This window comes from Solenopsis invicta, chromosome 7 (genome assembly GCF_016802725.1).
Source record: "Solenopsis invicta isolate M01_SB chromosome 7, UNIL_Sinv_3.0, whole genome shotgun sequence".
Taxonomy (NCBI): Eukaryota; Metazoa; Arthropoda; class Insecta; order Hymenoptera; family Formicidae; genus Solenopsis; species Solenopsis invicta.
The window spans coordinates 12,355,123-12,374,540 of record NC_052670.1 but is presented as its reverse complement, the minus strand read 5'-3'; the positions used below and the strand labels follow the sequence as shown (position 1 = coordinate 12,374,540).

The following is a 19,418-nucleotide window of genomic DNA, read 5'->3' as shown; positions in this document are numbered from 1 at the left end:
GGAATTTCAAGGGGTAATTCATTAATATTGCTCTCTAGCGATGCTGCACGAATCGATACTGCTGCCGCAAGAAGGCGAAAGGGACAGAGAGAAAGAGAGCGCTTTCCTTCCAATAAAAAACCGACAACCAAATGTTGATAATCAACTTTCGTGTTTATCTTGGCACCTTTCGCAACGCGTTTTCGAGGCGATGCCACTGTTGCGCGCACTGACCACAAACAAAAAAAAAGAATCCTCTCAGATGACATTGATAGCGCGGTGTGCGGCTTCGCGGAGAGCAGCGGCACTCGCTCGGCCGTTCTATCAAAATTACTTCGCGGCGTTCGACTTTTCGTCGCCATCAATCTTTCCCGGTTTGACTGCTAACGCGATAATGCAGTTACGCTGCGCGCCAGGATCGAGCGGATATACGGACCGGTCGGCAGCGGCCCGTCGAATTCGTCATAAATAATTGAATTAAAAGCAACGACGTCGTAAGTGAATTTGCGGATCGCCCAACCGACGGGACTTCTGAGTGATTTCACCTAGCCGATTCGCGACAGCCTCTTTCGCGGTGGTGGAGATTTTACAGAAAATCACTTTTTATCATCTCCGGGATCTTCGGGAATAATCATTCTCTTGAGAACGTTCTGTTTGCTCGGAAATAAACGTATTGACTTTTTTACTGCAATTTTATGGACTATTGTGAACATATCGGATATAACGCATTGTTCTCACCACATTTAAAATGTATAACGGAGAATTCACTTTTATACAATTTATTATGAAATTTCAAAAATATAAATAAAATTTCTCCCAATTATTAAATATATTTGACATACAGACTTTCCAATAATTATAATAAAATTATATACAGGGTTTGTTTTGAAATCCACGAATTAAAATACTATAACAAAAAAGTTCTCAAAAAATTAAGTAAAAAATAGTTATTCGTAGATTTTTATTAAGCAGATTAATCAGAGATTACGTTTGGATGATGGTTGCCTGTCAATAATAATACCAATGACAGACATACGACTGTCTAAACGTAGTTTGTGATTAATTAGCTTTAAGTTTTTATATAGTTTTAAAAACTATTGCTTAAGATAAAAATTTATACAAATAACTATGTCTTTTTTACTTCATTTTTCGAGAATTTTTTTATTGTAATATTTTGAGACAATTAAATTAGAAATAGTGAGAGTCAGAATGGGTAAAAAGTGCGCAATCACATATATCTAGATATCTATAAATAATAAAAGTTAAACCTAGATATATCTAGATATATCAAGATTTGACTTTTATTATTTATATTGATACGCTGAACATGACTCCAAAGTGAGTCGAAATGTGTTCGATTGTAATAGAAATGAATAAATGATTGTATATTAATACGGGTGCACTTTTTACCATCTGTGACTCATGTTAGTCTATTTCTAATTTAATTGTGTTTAAATTGTGTTTAAATTTCAAAAGTCCTGAAAGAACTAATTAATTGATAGTATTTTAAGTTGCCAATTTCGGAACAAGTGTATAAATATACTATAATAACAAGAATAGAAAAAACGATTTTCTTTTAACACTGTAAACCAGTTAATATGTTTAACAAGCATTATTTGATTATATTGTTAACATAGAATGTTTTAATATATTAATACAAACATTAAATTATAAAAATTTATAAATTAACTAATCTTTTGTTAATTTGAACGGTTTTTAAATTTTTACTTTATAATCATGTAAACGAAATTTTATTTATTTCTATGAAAAATCCATTAAGCTTTTTATTAACGCGATATAATACCTTGTAACATTTTTTTAATTATTTTATATTAGACAAATGTTTTTTATGCTGAAAATAATATCACAAAAAATAATATAACGTATTTTCTGCAAAAAGTATTTTAAATATCACAAAAAGTTATTTTTAATCTCAATTAATCATTAAATCTCAATTATTTCGGAAACCTAACGTGCTGTGTTTGGTTTGCAACACGGTTTTTAGTATTTAAAATTGTATTAAAAAAAAAAACATCTTATCTGGTTTCAAATAATTTTCGATTTTAAACTAATGTAATCTGTTTATAAACCTTATACAAAACAGATTATAACATATTAAAACATTAATTTATTACAAAATTGCTTTGAAAAGCTCGCAATTTTGGAATCGCGAATTATTATTTTCCTTTATTCTATAAGCTGTTGAAATCAAATTAGGTGAATCATAAGCTGATATTTTCTCGTTTTCAATTATCAGTAAAGTTTTGTAAATTACTTAACAATCAAATTTAACATTCGTTAATAATATAATTTAATTATTTTAACTTGTGATTTATCAGTTAAATTTCATTAAAATTGAGAACCTCGACATTTCACAAATACAAGCAAATCGTTGTTTTACAGCAAAATACGCAAAATTTCGCGATGTTAGCATATCTTGTATTACAATTTAGGAATTGCAATTAAACGAAATAATGATTAAATTATATAAAATAATAGCAAACAAATTAATTAGTCGCTCCGATAAACATTTTCGAAATTGGAAATCCAAATAAACTTCATAAACACGGACATACTGTTGCTAGTGTAAAAGAAAGGAATGCGTCCTCATTGGAAGTTAAATTTCCTATAAACCATAAATCGCGTTGCTGTCGCGTTGAACGTCGACAGGGAGGTTTATAAAATAGAAAGTTTGAAAGCATCATTATTGTTCGGCAATGTTATTGAACAACGGTCACTGACATCCGATTCTATAAATTTCACAATGATGAAGAAGGCTGTGATGGCTTGATACTGCAAGTTTACTAGTTCGCTACTCTTGTACGTGAAAGTTCCTAAGTTCCTGCACCAAATCGTCGTCGCTGTAAGGATGTCCTTTCGAATTGGGGCGGATTTGTCGCGGTCATCGGCTTTTTGCCAGCATCAATCTTGCACGCTACTTGCGAGCGATTTAGCGTATCGATGCTAGGCTATCGAATATAAGATGACGCAATAGTGATGCGCAGGAGAGATAGCTCTAAGCACCGCTTTTACTCTTCCATATTATTATGAAATATTGATGATCGATCGAAATAGAGGGACGATGAGGGATAAAATCTCTCATAGGAAAGTCGCAGGCTTGATAAAGACATTTCCAGCGAGCGCCATTATTGCATCTATCTGTATCCAATACGAGCTCGTCGTTTCTGTGGGAATCGCATACCGATTGCCGTGCTCTCAGCAGGGTTCAATGCGTCGCGATCATCGATCGCCTTACCACTCCGAAGCGTCAGAGTGGATGTGCGAAAGGAGGCCATTACGCTCGTGTACATGAATAAATTTGTATGGAGTTGTTCTATGGTTACACGGACAAGATTAACCATGTACTACGTTCGTGTTGCTATTGCGTAGGTATTAGCATAACTACTCATATGTGCGCGTTATCTCTACATAAATGTATGGTAAAGCGTCGTAAAATAAAAGCAGCTTCTGAATCTAAAAAAAATATTAATATATGTTGTTGTATTACTGTATTACTACGAGTGAATAAATAACTCGCCGAAATTCGCCAGGAAATATTTTTGCTAAAAATTAGGAGATAACTTATCGTAATAATAAAAACTTGCCATGAATAAATGAATAATGAATTGTACCGAATCTTCTAAACAATTGTTATTTTTCCGTATTTTTAAGAAACGATACGAATGATATACTTGGCAAGCTTAGATGTTTTGTGTTAAGAGAAAAACAATTATATTTGCTAATATAATTGATGCAGATGAGAGCTGCTACAGAATGCGTCTCTGTCTCCTAAATCGTATCTCTTCAATATTTTACATTTTAATTTGAGCAACATTTATTAACAAAAATATATTATATAATTAATGAGAAATGAATATATGTATAAACAAAAATTTAATCATTTATCTGTATACTATTAACACTTGAATAAATCAGGTACAATTGATGTTAACTTACGATCCACTTATGTAGCTGATAATAATGTAATCATACAATTTTATACCAAATTTTTATATTTTTGTAAAAAAAGTTTTAGTATAGAATATTTTATATTCACTATATTTACATATTTGCAATTATTATACAAATTAAATCGATATTTTTATAAAATCTGTCAAATTTCCTAAATCCAATACTACCACAAATTTTATTACAATAAATAGTTAAATTAAAACAAGTTTGATAAAATAAAGAAATAAAAAAAATATGTCAATTGTCAAAATAAATTCAAATCTGTTATATTTCGACGTCTTTACCTTTTCATCATAATTATTTATAAATTATTTAATACTTAATTCTTTTACACAAAAATTATTAATAAAATAAGTATTAGTTAATAGCTTTTTATATTTTTAATTCATAAATTCGTCACTGTCAAAAAGGATACGATTTAGAAGACCAATAAATCATCTTTTTGCAGCATATTGCAAAAAGGTTTACAACAATTAATTTGTTATTAGTGAATTGTTTTAAACACTGTTGAAATCGGTACCGGAAACATCAAACTACAATTTCCAACGTTCATTTGCATACTGATCAGTACACCAAATGGGAAATATAATAAAAAATAACTTAAACGCATTTGGCGTTTAACTACCCCCTAAGTTAATCACATAATTAAACAAATATAATTAAACGTCCACATCGATAGACAATTATTTCATATAAATTTTGCATTTTGGAATACATTAATAGCTCCATAGCAATTGATTTCATCTCGTAATATCACGATAGCTCTACATGCAAACATAAATTTTGCGTTGTGCCTTTCTTTACCACAGAAATACGCGAGTACAGTAAAGCACGATAAGGACCTCGGGAAGAAAATCGCATCCACTAAAGGAGGCACAATAATCATTCCAGAGAAATCGGTTCGTCGTACTTGAAAGCTTTGATTGCGACTTCGATTCGCCCATTCGCTGAAAATCGGTCGCTTCTTTTAAGAGTTTCTCGCGACGCGGCACAAAGGGTTACATAGTTGCTTTCTTACCTCGGCATCGGAAACGGTCCTCTCCGCCAAATTGCGAACTTTGCAGTGCAGGAAGGCGGTGCCGCCCAATTGCACCGTGACGTTAGAAACAGTGTTGTTGTCGTTCGCCTCGTTCACTCTCTGCAGCTCGTCGAGATTGCTGAACCAAAGGGCCCTCCAATCCGACGGGATGTTGTACGGCACGCGTCGATCTACGGAAAGAAAGAAAGATGACCAGCGGGTATAATCACGATAATTTAATTAAGTCGATTGTCTTGGCGAGGTAGAAAACTCGACAAACGACGCCGCAATTACCCGGTCGGAGGCTATCGCCGCCGCCATCGCCGCCAGGAACAAACTTTTTTTATCAAGGCAAAGAAAAATAGAGAAGTTATAAAGGCACGGCGATGGAACGCCGCGCGCCGGGAGAAAACAAACGCGGAACCGAGCCTGAATTCCGCTTGTTTTACCCCCGACCCTCGTGAATTAGAAACTACTTTCCGCGGCTCGAGCCCTTTCTGAATTACCTTGTTATTAAATTTTTTAGGAAGACGACCGCGCGCTCCGCTCATTTCTTTCGATGTAAATCACCTGGGGAAATGTGCTGTGCGAGTTATGGGGTAGTTTGCACATCGCCATAACGACGTCTTGCGGCATTATTTGAACAGCGAAGGAGCTGCGATATATGTGTATCCCAACAAGTTTATGGTAAACAGAAATGATACTTAATAATACATCGGATATCAGACCGTGTAAATAATACAAGAAAGGAGAGGAAGGCCACTATTTCTCGGTTCAAGCACCCCAATCTTAATTAATATTGTCATATTATATATCAAATATATTTTTTATAAGTTTTATAAACTGCGATATGGATCATATTGTATTGAACACTATGTGAATATAGAAGAATGCCAAAGAATGAAAAGACCGTTCGAAGAGTTAGGTAGAGACAAAGACGCAATGTATGCATTTATGTGTCCGAATAATTAGACAAAACAAAGGGGACGGATTGTGGAAACTATAAAAGAGAGATAAGGAATTAAAGAAGAAGGTATAGTAGGAAATTAAGAATAAGGAAAAAATGGGAATGCAACATATGTACGTATTTATTATTTATTAAGGTTATCAATGTTATTAGAAGATAAAGAAGCTGTGATTGAAAATGTGATTGTGGTGTGGACGAACAAATCAGAAATTTTGTAGGAAATACCGGACGATACGTTGAGAAAAAAATTTATTAAAAAACTAAAATATTTAGTTCGATATATGCAACTAAATATTGAGTTGGTTTAATTGAGTCTTGATTAAAAAATTTGAATGGTTGACATGAACAATACCTTTATTATGTAAATAGATGACTGTTGAATCAATCCAATGTTTAGTTGATCGTATCGGACTAAATATTTTACTTCTTTAATAATTTTTTTCTTAGTGTAGTAAAGTCTATCTACGGGCAAGCGTTTTATTATAATAATCAGAAATTTTGCTTGGATTCACCAATGCGCACTCAACCATATATGTCTTCATATAATCAAATCACTTTTCTCAGTATATTGTTACCAAGCATGCTATTGATTACATTTGTAATTTAATATTCGGTTGAAAACGAATCTGGATCTCCCTATATTCTGTGCGAGCGTCCTAATTGGATTCCAGCTTGAGATGTTATTTTTCGTAATAAAATTCTTTACAGTTTTTTGGAAAGGGAGGATTCTGTAGATGTTTCTGAGCATCGAAACTATTCGTCAGTTTAATAACATTACACGGGCAAAAGAGTAGCTAAAATCTGCATATGATAACTAAATTACAGTTGTAATAATATTACCTATATTATTTAGTTGAAAGAATTTAACTACCTGATACATGGAGTTTAAATACAGAACATATCTGCTATATCCAAAATTAACTCTGTACACTGAAAAATAGTCTAGTAGTAATAATCAAACTCAGATAATAGTTATTAAGCTTCGAAGTAGTTTCAGTTAAATATTCAGTATTAATATAATCAAATATTTAGTAATATTTAACCGTTTGATAACCGTTTAATAACCGATTGATTATATTATTATGTTATTATATTATTATGTTTAGTTAACATAATTACTAAATGTCACTAAATATATTTGAATATATTAAACATTTATTTGAAATTATTTCATCAAAGCTAGATTATTACTAGTAAACTCCATCTTTTTCAAGGTAGCTACAAATGTATTCAAGGTAACATTAATTAGCTATCAAGTGTATATATCACCTGTATATATCTGTATATCTTTGATACATAAGTTAGTTTCGATAACTACTTTTATGTGATTCTTTATGTGATAGATGTGCACGTTTTACTTTATTTATATAGTATGCACGACAACAAATCGTACTGCTGTAGTTTATAAATTTATATTTACGACAGGGCAAACTCTAATAAACCATAATTAGCTATGACAACGAAAATTCTATTTTCCGTGTACTTATTGCGACCACATGCAATAACTGTGTTTTAAGTTCGACAAAAATGCGGCGCGCAAATCGCATAAGCCGGAGATAGTACAAATTACTATTCAACACTAAGATCCGCTTAGTAACCGAAATAGGCCGTATTTTAACATAAGCACAAATATGAGCCTACGCCTATTTCGGCGTAAGCTCATATTTATGTTTGATAAAATTTGGTTTTTACATTAGCTGCATTTTTTTATCTCACTGCTCTTCACTGCGTTTTCTGCTGATCTTAGGAAAAAATCCTGTAGCATGGTTTTATTTACTAGATTGCACTACATGGCGCAAAACCGCGATACCGAAAAATGGTAATACTTTTGTGACTGTAATTTTTTGCGTCGTTTGAATAATTAAGGCGCACGTATCGCCAAGCACCGCTTTGACAGATGAAATTCTCATGTATTAGTGAAGCAGCCGAAAGAGCAAAAGAACTTTTTTTCCTTCAAACGCGCACTAGCGCGCGCTTTGTTAAATTTTTCACGGATACGACCTATTTCCGGGCACAGCGCAGGTGATTTAGGATGTTTGCCCTCGACAGCAGATTACGATTCAAGGAGACTGCGCCGTTGGTGTGGCGAGCCCAAATGTGCCTGCTTCTCGTCCTGACCTCATTTGAATAATCCATGGATACGTAACGGACGTACATGCCTTTTACGCCGTGCGAACGCGTCCGTATAAAAAAAGGGTGGAAGAGAAAAAAAGATGCGCGTGGCGGGGCGCATACGCGATGCGCTCTCGAAAACGCGACCGTCCGTGTCGCATTCGCAAAACTTTATTTATGTTACTCTCGGAATTACTATGGACCAAATCTTTCAACACTCGTGGCTTTGCGCGAAAAAAGCAAGTTTACAAATCAAGTTTCCAAGCTGGATAGAAGAGATTGTAGAATTTTATTAAGTATAAAAAATTGTGTATCTATATTTTTTTCATTAAATAAAAGAGAGAAACAAAAACCATGAGATAGACACCACGTTTTTTACATACGTACTCCAATAACACAAATTACATATTTTACTTTATCATTATTTTTATCTCACGCGTATACATCCGTTGATTCAAATTTGATTAAACTCTACTTAATTTGATGAACTAATAAACCGAGTTCTTTTTTAGATGAAAAAATTTTTTAATTTTTATATGAATTAAATTGAATTAATGATTCTGACATCGACAATTTATTTCTGACAAATTATAAATCTGATTCACAATAAGTAAATTAGAAATCCAACCAGGTAGAGGAATGACGGCAACCGTGGAATACATCTGGGATGGTGGAATATCATATTATCTCGTATATGGTAATTCGCGTTGAATTCTAAGAGTAACCGTTAAGATTACTTCGTACAGTCGATTATTAGACTGTATTTAGACATTGTAGGATAATTACTGGTCATTAGTGTTCGCTGTGTTTTTATAAAAACTAAATTTTAGTTTTGCAAGTAGCAAAAATTATTACAGGTGTATACTCTCCACATAATTTTGAAAAGTATTATATATGTTCGTACACGGAAAGAACGGTTTTGCTGAAGTGTCCAAAAATTTAGCTGGATATAGATCTGAAAATAATTTTGTTGAGCCATCAAAATAATTACGCAAGATAGTGAAATTAGTTGCTGAAATGTCAAAACATTTTGCAGCCTTGCTCATCACGTTTGACGGCCTGTATAATTATTTAGATGGCCCAACAAAATTATTTTCAGATCTATATCCAGCTAAATTTTTGGACACTTTAGCAAAACCGTTCTTTCCGTGTAAATAATACATATTAATTTATTAATTTTAGTTTAACTTGAAGGCCTTGAATGTGAATTTCAAAATAATATTATTGAATTTAATGCGTGTCGTAATGTGTGTATAAATTCGGCAAATAAAGTCACGTTATATGTAGGCTGTGATTGTGGAATATAATCATTTCGTGCATCTCTCTTACGACTTTGCAGTCTCATTGTAGACATTATAGAATATTTATTAGAAACAACAAAATTATTTTAGAAAGTTTTAAGTTTTATTTAAAAAATTTTTTAAGCCAAAAAGATTATTTAAAAAAAAATTTAATAAAATATAATTATGAAATGTTCGTAAAATCTTGTTTTGTGGCACTTATTTATGTGTAAAATCTACAAAAGATTATTAATTTGTTTTTTTATAAATAAAAGTGCCTTTCATGATATTAATTGTTAATATTCCATGATTTCTCTACTATTCTATAATACTTTTTTCCCTCGTCAATAAATTGCAAAGTTCGTTCTTATCTGACGAATTTCTACCTATAAGGTGATTGGTAGAATTCTATTTTGGGTTAAAATTGTATCACGTTAATATTTACTGACAATGAGTTATTGCCAAAAAAATAAAATGGTATTCCACAATCCCTTCTTTTCCTTTACACTGAAAAAGTCTTGTTGCATTATTAAGAAATTTTGTAGATTCGACAAATGCGTTTGCTCAAAAACGGAACGAATTAAAAGTCTTGTAGGAATTATCAAATTCTAGTAGAGTCTATCAAGTGTTCTGATTATAAAATCTCGAGTCCTTTGTATAAAGTAACTAGAAATTCTGTTTGATTTCATCAAAATGCATTCAATGTTATATAATATGTCTTGCTGATGTTATAAAATCATTTTTCTCAATGTATGATTGATGAGTAAATAATTCATCCTTCTAAAATTATAATGCCAAGAAATATACTACGTTATACTTACAAACGTGTAACGATAAGAAATAAAAAGATGTATCAACAGAAGGAATTATATAAAAAGAGAAAACGGTGAACTTCAATACAGCTCTCTTTGTCTAATCGAGCTGTATGCAGGATGAAATGTGAATCTTTGCCAACGTCAAATGTAATAAAAGTAAAAGAAGTATCTACTCCTGATCCTTTCGTCTTACGTTACGCTCATTCTACTGTTGTTCATATGAAATCAAAAATCTATTATCCTGAAAATAGTAACAGCGGCCTCATCGAATGTATTTAACAAAGCCCCGGCGAAAATCACTTCGACGAAGAGCACCGAGAATAAGACGAGCACTGCAGTGCACAACGCGTATCCGTGCAAGTATCTTTAATTTACGAAAACAGGTACGTGTTGCGCTAGGAGGAAAGTTCAGCTCGCGTGATTCGCGCGTGGAAGAAGGCATCCACGTTACCGCCCTCACGTGGGTTTTCCTTTCACCGGGGAGGATTTGATTCGGCCGTGGAAAAGTTCGGCATTCTAAACGCCGTGTATCTCGATTCTATCTTGTGTATGTAGGTGCGGCGGCAAATCGAGTTCTGGAAAACCTGAAAGTAGGGAGCGCGTGTTTGGCCGCTACTCGTATTCATCAAAGTATCGAGGTGAAACTGAAATATCGGGGGCTTCCACGGGCGCCAAATTCCGAGAAGTCCTTTAACCGCTCGTAAAAAGAAATGGCGAATAAACGGGAAATTTAATCTCGGGACGTAGAGTTAGGTGAAGTTAAACGGAAACTTCGTTAAACGCGTTATTTAATGAGAAGGCGAGAAAAATATATTTCCGGGAAAGAAAAAAAACATATATATATATTTTTTTATTTATTTAGTTATTTATGAGACAGCGATTCAAAGTCCGAAACTGCTATTTCTTTTGCAAATACACACGCACACGTAGCCAATCTAGAATCTAACTCTGCTAATCTCATTCTAAACAACGTGCTTTATTTGCAGACTTCTACGTTATTCTGCATATCGTGTCAGTTACTCAATTTCGCGTGCATTGAATGTTACACCTGTTTCACCATAACGAAGTTTCAACACTTTATTTAACCAGAAGCGACGCGAATTATTTAGATCGAAGCATCAGGTACTCGCTGCTGCGAGTTTCCGCCGATGCAACGTTCCGTTATCTAATTTAATGCTAGCAAACATCATTGTATGCGGTATAATGAATGAAAATAATTAATTACAACGCCACGCTAATGCAGAGTGCACGATTGTTGCAGACTCCGTGTTCTGCATCCATCATGTAATAATCCCCGCGGTAAATTATCAGGTAAATTATGGAATACTGTGTGTTTGGGTGCGTGTGTTTGTGGGTGTGCGTTGAGCATTGGGGAATTCACTTTTCGTTTTAAGTACTTCAAAGATCCGCGGCGATGAAAACTGGCTCCGTTGCTGTGTTATCAATCCTCCCTTTGGATGGAACTCTTTTCATTAACCTCAGCACGAACCTAGCAAACGAAGGTTTTACACGGTTTACCGTTCGCTGATTAGTTGGATGCTGCACTCCTTAATGAACATTTCTAAGAAACAAATCTCTAAAATCGTTTCTAAAGGCGACAGAATCCCACGCACAAAAAAGGCGCACTCTTCGATGTTTTTAATAGAAAGTAATTCAGTTGTTTTTGAAATAATTGTTATTTTAATATTTTATCTCGGTATAATAATATAAACAATAACTAAAAGGTCAACCTGTTAATTGCACAATTAAAAATATTTACACAGCTTGCTAAGAGGTATTTTCAAATGTCAAACAGTTTGTTTTGATATTTTAGCATTATTTAATAAATAAAATAAGACTTAATTATGACAAATTCGAATTTTCTGTGACTCTTAAAAACAGTGAGTCACACCGTAGTAACTAAAACAATTGGTCACAGTTAGATACAAGCAAATAATAGACGAAATCCGTAGCACCTTTACTTACACCGGCATGAAAAAACAAATGAAAAAAAAAAGAATGAAAGATCGACAATAGATTCATTCTCATTTTATTTGCTTATTGTATGATATTGCGCGCAATTTAACTTGTCAGTCGGTTATCCATGTTTGAAAGCATAATGGAGGCCTCTAGAAAACAAAGGGATGCGCGTTCTGCCATAGTGAAAGGGGTAAGTGGGCCGCGCGCGGGCGCGCGGGCGCGCGCTTGGCTGCATATACGCAGACAGAAGCAATCGGGGCGCCGAAATACGCGAATTCCTGAAAAACACGTTCGCTCGGCTGCGGACAAAGGATTCGCGCGCGTGCGGCTGAGCGCTTCACGGGCATGCTTTGTGTGCTCTCGCGCTTATTTTATCGAACGTGTAATTTAGCCCTGCTGACTCCGTGCACGCATCTCTCTCTCTCCCCCCCTCTCTCTCCAGGCGTTAGATCCAAGCTCAGCTTGTTAGTGTTTGAACGATTTTGGCTATGTCACCCCAACAAAATTGGAGGACAAAGTCACCGCCGGAAGCCTCTTATCAAATTTTCAATGTAACTTGAAAAAAAGCCTTACTTATTCCGAAATAAGAAAAAAAAAATGTTAGACTCTCGAAATTGTCAAGAATAAATAATCAAAGAGCTAATGTTGTGTTGAGAGTGTTTACGCGGTATTCAGTGCGTAATTTTTTATATAAAAGTACCAGCTTTATTTCAAATCCAAAATGAACGTTTCGGCACTGTTTCGGGCCATCCTCGCCAAATAGGGAAAACGTGGTTCTTTTAAGTCTCCATAGCGAAGTTAGGAGTACGCATCTCTCTAACATACATCCAGTGATACTGACACCACGGTTTGACAATCAAGTGACAATCAAGTAAGCAAAAATTGCAAATTCAAAAGGAGAAATAAAAACAGAAATTGGCTCAGAAAGATCTGCGTTAAGTTTTTCTGTCGTTTGAAATCTGTGTGACGTCCGAACAACGGAATTCGAAATTCAGAGTCGCTTCGTGATAGCCTCCTGCTTGTTAGGAAATCAATAAACGGTTTCATGCATCTGACAGAATATTTTTTTTTTCCTTCTATTTCGTGTCGTTCAATCGGCTACGTTCCGTCGATGTCGACGAAGTGAGACGACGGCGACGAGCGAAACAAAGAAGTTGAACGACGAAAAGGAGAAAAAAAAGGAGAAGAAAGAAAGAGAGAAAGAGAAAGATTGAGAGCGGGAAGTGCAACGAGAAGGAGCAAAACGAAAGCAGAAACAGCAAACTAGGAAACGAGCGGGAGGAAGAAAGATAAAGGCGAGGGGTTAGTCTCGTCAATCGAGAGGACGCGGGCGGATGGAGTGGCGAGGACGTAAAAGGGTGGCGAACGGAAGTGAGAGAAGCGAAGCGACGACGCTTCAGAGAAGGCAAGGAGAAGTCGTATGTATAACAGCAACCAAAATGCTAGCCTGCATCAGGGCATTACGTCTGCCTATCCGCCGCCTTAAACGTGTAGCCCGGCGCCACCACCTGCATACATACATGTAGTTTGCATAGAAATGGCACACGTCATCCCGCAACGCGGTGGGTCTTTGCTTTATAAGGCAGTGCGCTCCGCGCAGATTACTATTCACCAGCTCTCTCACGGCCCATCCCGGGCTACGAGGTGACCGTCGAGTATCCGACAGACAGTGTATTCTTCGGAGGCCGTCCACAGGGCTCTGTTTCTCTCTCTCTCTCTCTCTCTCTCTCTCTCTCTCTCTCTCGTCCTGGCCTTTACGTTTCGGTCGTTCGCGACGGGTGATTTTCGGAGCGACGTGTTCCGCGTCGCATTCTCGTCACGCGACGTCGCTCAGGTGTTTCGATTTTTCATTCGGCTTGCACGATCTCAATACGATTTAGAACTTCTGGATGGATGGCTAGAAATTAGGACGCGTCGATTCCGGCCTCGAGATGACAAAGAGTATTTGTCCGACAACTTAATGAGGAATTGATTGAAATAATAATTCCAGCCACAACATGATCAAGTTGACTTTTTTCTAATTAGAGATAAGATCGATTTTGATTTGTCAGCGGAAAATGTTTGAAAGATTATGCATTATATTGTACGATCGCTTAAATTGCAAGTTTCTTTAAAATAATGAAATATATAAGATAATTTTAATAACTTTGGAAAAATAATTGCAGTAAAAATATTTAAAAAAAAAAAATATAATAAAGCATAAAATAAGTAATAAAAAATCAAAATAATTTTGTAACGCTTGTTGTTTGCAACGCAAAATACATAAGAAAAAGAAATGTTAATTACGAGCAAATTAATGGTTATTTAATTACATGGTTAAATAAGGACTTACGTTTCGACTATATTTATTGTTAGTCTTCTTCAACTAATATGGATAAACCTATTAACTATTTTGAGAATAGGCATACACAGTTTTAAATCGCACATTGAATAATAATATTTGATTAGCGGCTAAAATATTATTATTTAATATTCGATTTAAAACTGTTTCTAACTATTTTGTCAAAATAGTTAATAGGTTTGTTTATGTTAGACGAAGACTAAGTATAGTCGAAACGTACGTACTATGCACAAATATCTACAGTGAGAAAAAAATATTAAAAAACTAAAATATTTAGTTTGATACATGCAACTAAATGTTGTGTTGATTTAATTAATTCTTGGTTAAAAAATTTGATTAACAAATTTTGACATGAACTATACCTTTTTGTGCAACTAAATAATTGTTGTATCAACTCAATGTTTTAGTTGATCGCATCGGGCTAAATATTTTAGTTCTTTTACAAATCTTTTTCTCAGCGTAGTAGGAGTAAATCCTTATTTATCTATGTAATTGCACGATCTATTAATTCGCTCATAATTAGCCGTTTCTCTTTCTTAAATAAACAGTCCAGTACACTTATGAAATTTAAAAGCTCTAGCCCGACTGTCAATTCATTTTCTTTCTTCTTTTATTTCACTCTAAATTTGAAATATCAAGATAATAGGAATCTTAAAGGACTGTGTTTGTGCTTCAGATGTAATCCGATACAATCTGTGACGTGTAAAATACGTAGACGTGACAACGCACTTTAGAAGGATATTTTCTCCGTTCTTCTCTTCCTCAGTTCAAAGGTGCGACGAACAAGATAGCCGAAGAAAAATGCGATGTTCTTCTTGAAGCATACGGCGTATGAAAAAGACCCGTCTGTAGAAGACGCGGTGTATACGTGTCTGTGTTTTTCATTCGCCCACGCGATTGCGTTCGAGGATGAATGAGGCATATAAAACACACAGTAGATACGGGCTGTTCTGGTCAGACTAAGTGGAAGTGATTTACCACCGTCGCAAACCGATAAGTTAGACATTTTTTGAAATTGTGACCGACGGCGATAACGTTTCTTCCGGGTAATTTTAGAATACCAAAGCCGTTATTTCAAGACCTAGTATATTATTTTCTCTCTTCGAAACCTCGGCTATCGCTCTTTGCGTGTTACGCAAGATTTTTAACAGAGATCTTTGTTAGAGTCTACGTCTAAATGTTTAAAATTTTTGATCATCGTTCGATCGTGATAGCAATATTACCAGTGTGGCAATACTAATATTTGAAAATAATGATAGAAGGGACGCAGCCAAATTACAAACAACTGAACAGTGTAGTTTTTTTTAAAACAATTTATTCTCTTTTAATATTACATTTGTACGTTTCGGCTATACTTGATCTACATCAGCTCAGTAGAAGTAATTGACAGTTATTTTAAACGCATATTAATTAACAAATTTAAATCGCGATCATCTTAATTTGTCTATAGTATAATAAAAGCCCACTATAAATAATCATGATTTGAACTTATTAATTAATAAGCGTTTAAAATAATTGTCAATTATGTCTACTGAGCTGACGAAGATTAACAAGGGAATGGATATTTTCGCTTTTAGCTAATATCTTTAAAACTATTCTTATATATCTTTGAAACAAAAATGTTATAGTTTTTTATACTTCGTATAACGGTATATTCACTTTTTTGAAAAAATTAAATTCTAAAAATCTATTATTTTCGAAGAGGTGTTTCAACCCTTAAACCCCGAAATAAGCAGATAAAAAAATATGAGTCAACTTTTCAATATTCTAAAATATATCCGAAACTCATCGAAGTCAGTGAGAAACAGCTCCGAAAATTTCCTTGTAAGTATAGTCGAAAAGTATTAATGTAATAAAAGAGAATAAATTGTTTTAAAAAAACTGCACCATCTAGTTGTTGTTTGTAATTTAGTCAGTGTCCTTCTACATTTTGCATTGTAAAAATAATGAACGGTACAACATACATTTCTTTTGAAAATAAATATAAACGTTTATGAGAAAAGTTGAATTGTTGACTAATACTTAACAATCCTGAGTAAAGAGCGTGGATTCGCGCGGAGATTACGGACGCTGGAAAGTACTCCTTGACAACGTTTTCTACTTATAAGAGAGAAAAGGATTTATCTTTGAACGGAAATTTTAAACAAAGACCTTCTAGCAGTGGACCGCGTTCACCTTTCAACGACGCGGTGGTTCGCTCGAGTGTAAATATACGTCACAAATCGATAATTGTCGCGGTACCTTCTTACGTGAAAAATACGTTGTCCGGAAGGACAGCGGTGTTTTCGACAATGTACATAAAACATTTTAATGAACTAAACGTAATGTAATATATGCGAATGAAAAACCTACGGCCATCGAATTGGTAATACATGCTAATGAATTTTCTCTGACCTGTACTTCGCCTGGGAAAAATCACCAATTGAGGCAAATTGTTTCGTCGTTCTCGATGAACGCGAGATTTTTTTTCCCGTTACCACAATCGACGTGGAAACTTGGTGATTAAGACATGTCGCTGTTGCCCGCTGGTAACAATTATTTCGCTTGTCAATGTACACAAAAAGGAAAAAAGGAAGAAAAGAATTCACTGCAAAACTGGACAACGTCTGTTTCGCACGTAAATTCGATGAATTCAAATATACTGCATTTGTATGAATTTTATCGCATTGTCACGTACAATTACAATGCTGTCATACCGTTGCACGTTTCCTCAATCAGACTATACGACTACGTAAACATTTATCGAGTTAAATATCAAATGTATTTCTTGGAATTTCCCTCTCGAATCTTTTTTACATGGAAAGGAAGATTTTGCTGAAGTATCTGAAAATTTAGTTGGAAATCTGAAAACAATTTTGTTAAGCTTTACTTATTAAAATAATTACGTTCAAATTGTTTGCTAGAAAACTTCTTGCAGTATTATTAATCGTAATTATTATTTCAATGATCCAGTAAAATTATTTTGAGATCTTCATCTAGCTAAATTTTTCAATACTTCAGCAAAATCGATCTTTCCATGGTGGAAAAAATTATTGATCTTTACATTACATTTTGCCATAATTTTCTCCTCACCCAAATTATTTTTCTGAAGATCAATATAGCTAAAACTGTTGAAAGCTATCATAATTAGATCTTAATTTAAAAGTTAGATAGCATGCATATGTACGAATTACCTAGGATCTTCAATATCTGTCTTTCTTCAGGTATAACAATATATTTCTCATTAAAAATCAAATATAAAAAAAGTTCGATATGTAACAAGATCGAAGAATTTTTTATTAGAAAATTCTTGTGAAGTTACCGTCTGTTCTAAATAATATAAAAATGAATTGCTGCTTTTCAATTGTTGGATGTATTATAATTTTAGTCCATTAATTGTCTCACAAGTACATCTATTATCATTTAATGATTAACATCGTTTCACTTTCTTATCGGTTGAGGTAAATGAACGTTGTATTAATGCATGCATGGACTGCAAAGCAAGCGTGCCGTCGGATAACCGCAACAATGCGCGCACGAGCGTATTACTCGGTCCTTTCGTTATATGGTTGTGCCATCATCGTCTCTGCGGCACGTATAGCTAGCTTTTATACATCAGATAATCCTACGGATAAGCTATCAGCCCTTATGCTGGAAAGTAGGATAGTCAAAGCTAATAAAGCTGAATGCTTTCCCTCGGCTGTGAAAGTACAGGCGCGGAAATGAATGCAAAGCAGAATGTATCAACAATGAGGTGAAATCGCAAATTGAAAGCTTTATTTTGCGTTCAATTTATACAAGGTGAGTCAAAAATTTGTTTTGAAATTTCGTGAGCGTATTTCTGGATAAAACGGAAGAACAAGCGATCTTCTGAACATTAGGCCGAAAATGCTTCGTTATATCGAAAAATAGATTTGAAATAGTGACTGATTAGATTCTTCATTTGTGGGATTTGAAAATCATCGTCTATAGAACACTAATTCGAAATGAGAAGAATTATGAAAATATCATTATTTAAATAAAATCATTATTTGATACTATTACTTTTGTATCCATTATTTCGACAGCATTTTCGATTCATAGAAACATTTCCTTTCGTTCTTCTTCTTCATTCAGGAACACGCTCGTGAAATTTTAAAGGATATTTATGACTCACCTTGTATTAGATGTCGTATAGTTTTTATCCCCCTCAAATCCGTATAGAAATGCATGTGTTTTCTTTGTTTAACTTTGATAAATTTGATCTCATTATATATGTATAACTAATGTTACACTATCAATTTAACATTAACAACTTTCAATTTAACTATCGATTAATTTTCTTATTGTTTAAGTATATTTTTTCAGTATATTTTTTTTATAAAAGAAAAGTTTTTTTTATAAAAAAAAAACAGGGATCTGAAAAGAATTTCTCGGTTCAATTACGGTTTAATAAAAAATAGACTAACTCTTTCTGTTTCGATTTTGATTTTAGCGTCTTAGCTAATAAAGAAAACTGGAACGGTTTAATTACAAGTTTTATGATTATGGTCCTTCTACAATTATTTTTTTCTACATTTTTCGTTGTTTTATTAAATAGTGTAATCTTTTTATGCCGTCTTATATTCCTATTTTATCTGTATAGGGGAGAAAATAAAAAGATGAAATAAAATATATATAAAAATTATATAATAACTGTAAAGTATAATACAATTAAAATGGAGAAAGGATTAACAACAGTCACAGCATATTTTACAATTAATATTTAAGTAATATTTCATATGTGATTTTTTATACATTTTCTAATTCTTCGAACTACCCACCATTATTTTCGAACAAAAAACTAAAAAATGCATTGAAAAATCATACATGAAATATTATTTAAGCACTAAGTTCCTCTATAACTGTTGTTAGTCTTGTCTCAATTTTAAAAATAATATAATGAAGATTAGAGTAGCATAAGACATAGGATAAAATAATTTAAATGAATACATACAAGATAAAAAGAAACAATATA

At 33.9% G+C, this 19,418-nt stretch overlaps 1 protein-coding gene across 5 annotated transcripts in view; it reads right to left on the bottom strand.

Moving 5' to 3' along the window:
* Window positions 1-19,418, bottom strand: part of LOC105202438 (zwei Ig domain protein zig-8) — a 368,807-nt gene that overhangs the window by 151,607 nt on the left and 197,782 nt on the right. For all 5 annotated transcript variants that reach the window (XR_005575284.1, XM_039452174.1, XM_039452175.1 and 2 more), the window contains exon 3: window positions 4,970-5,160. Coding sequence is in view for 4 of the 5 variants with exons in the window: in XM_039452174.1 (XP_039308108.1) it covers window positions 4,970-5,160 (191 nt within the window). In the remaining variant the exon portion in view is untranslated. The remainder of the gene's footprint in view (window positions 1-4,969; window positions 5,161-19,418) is intronic.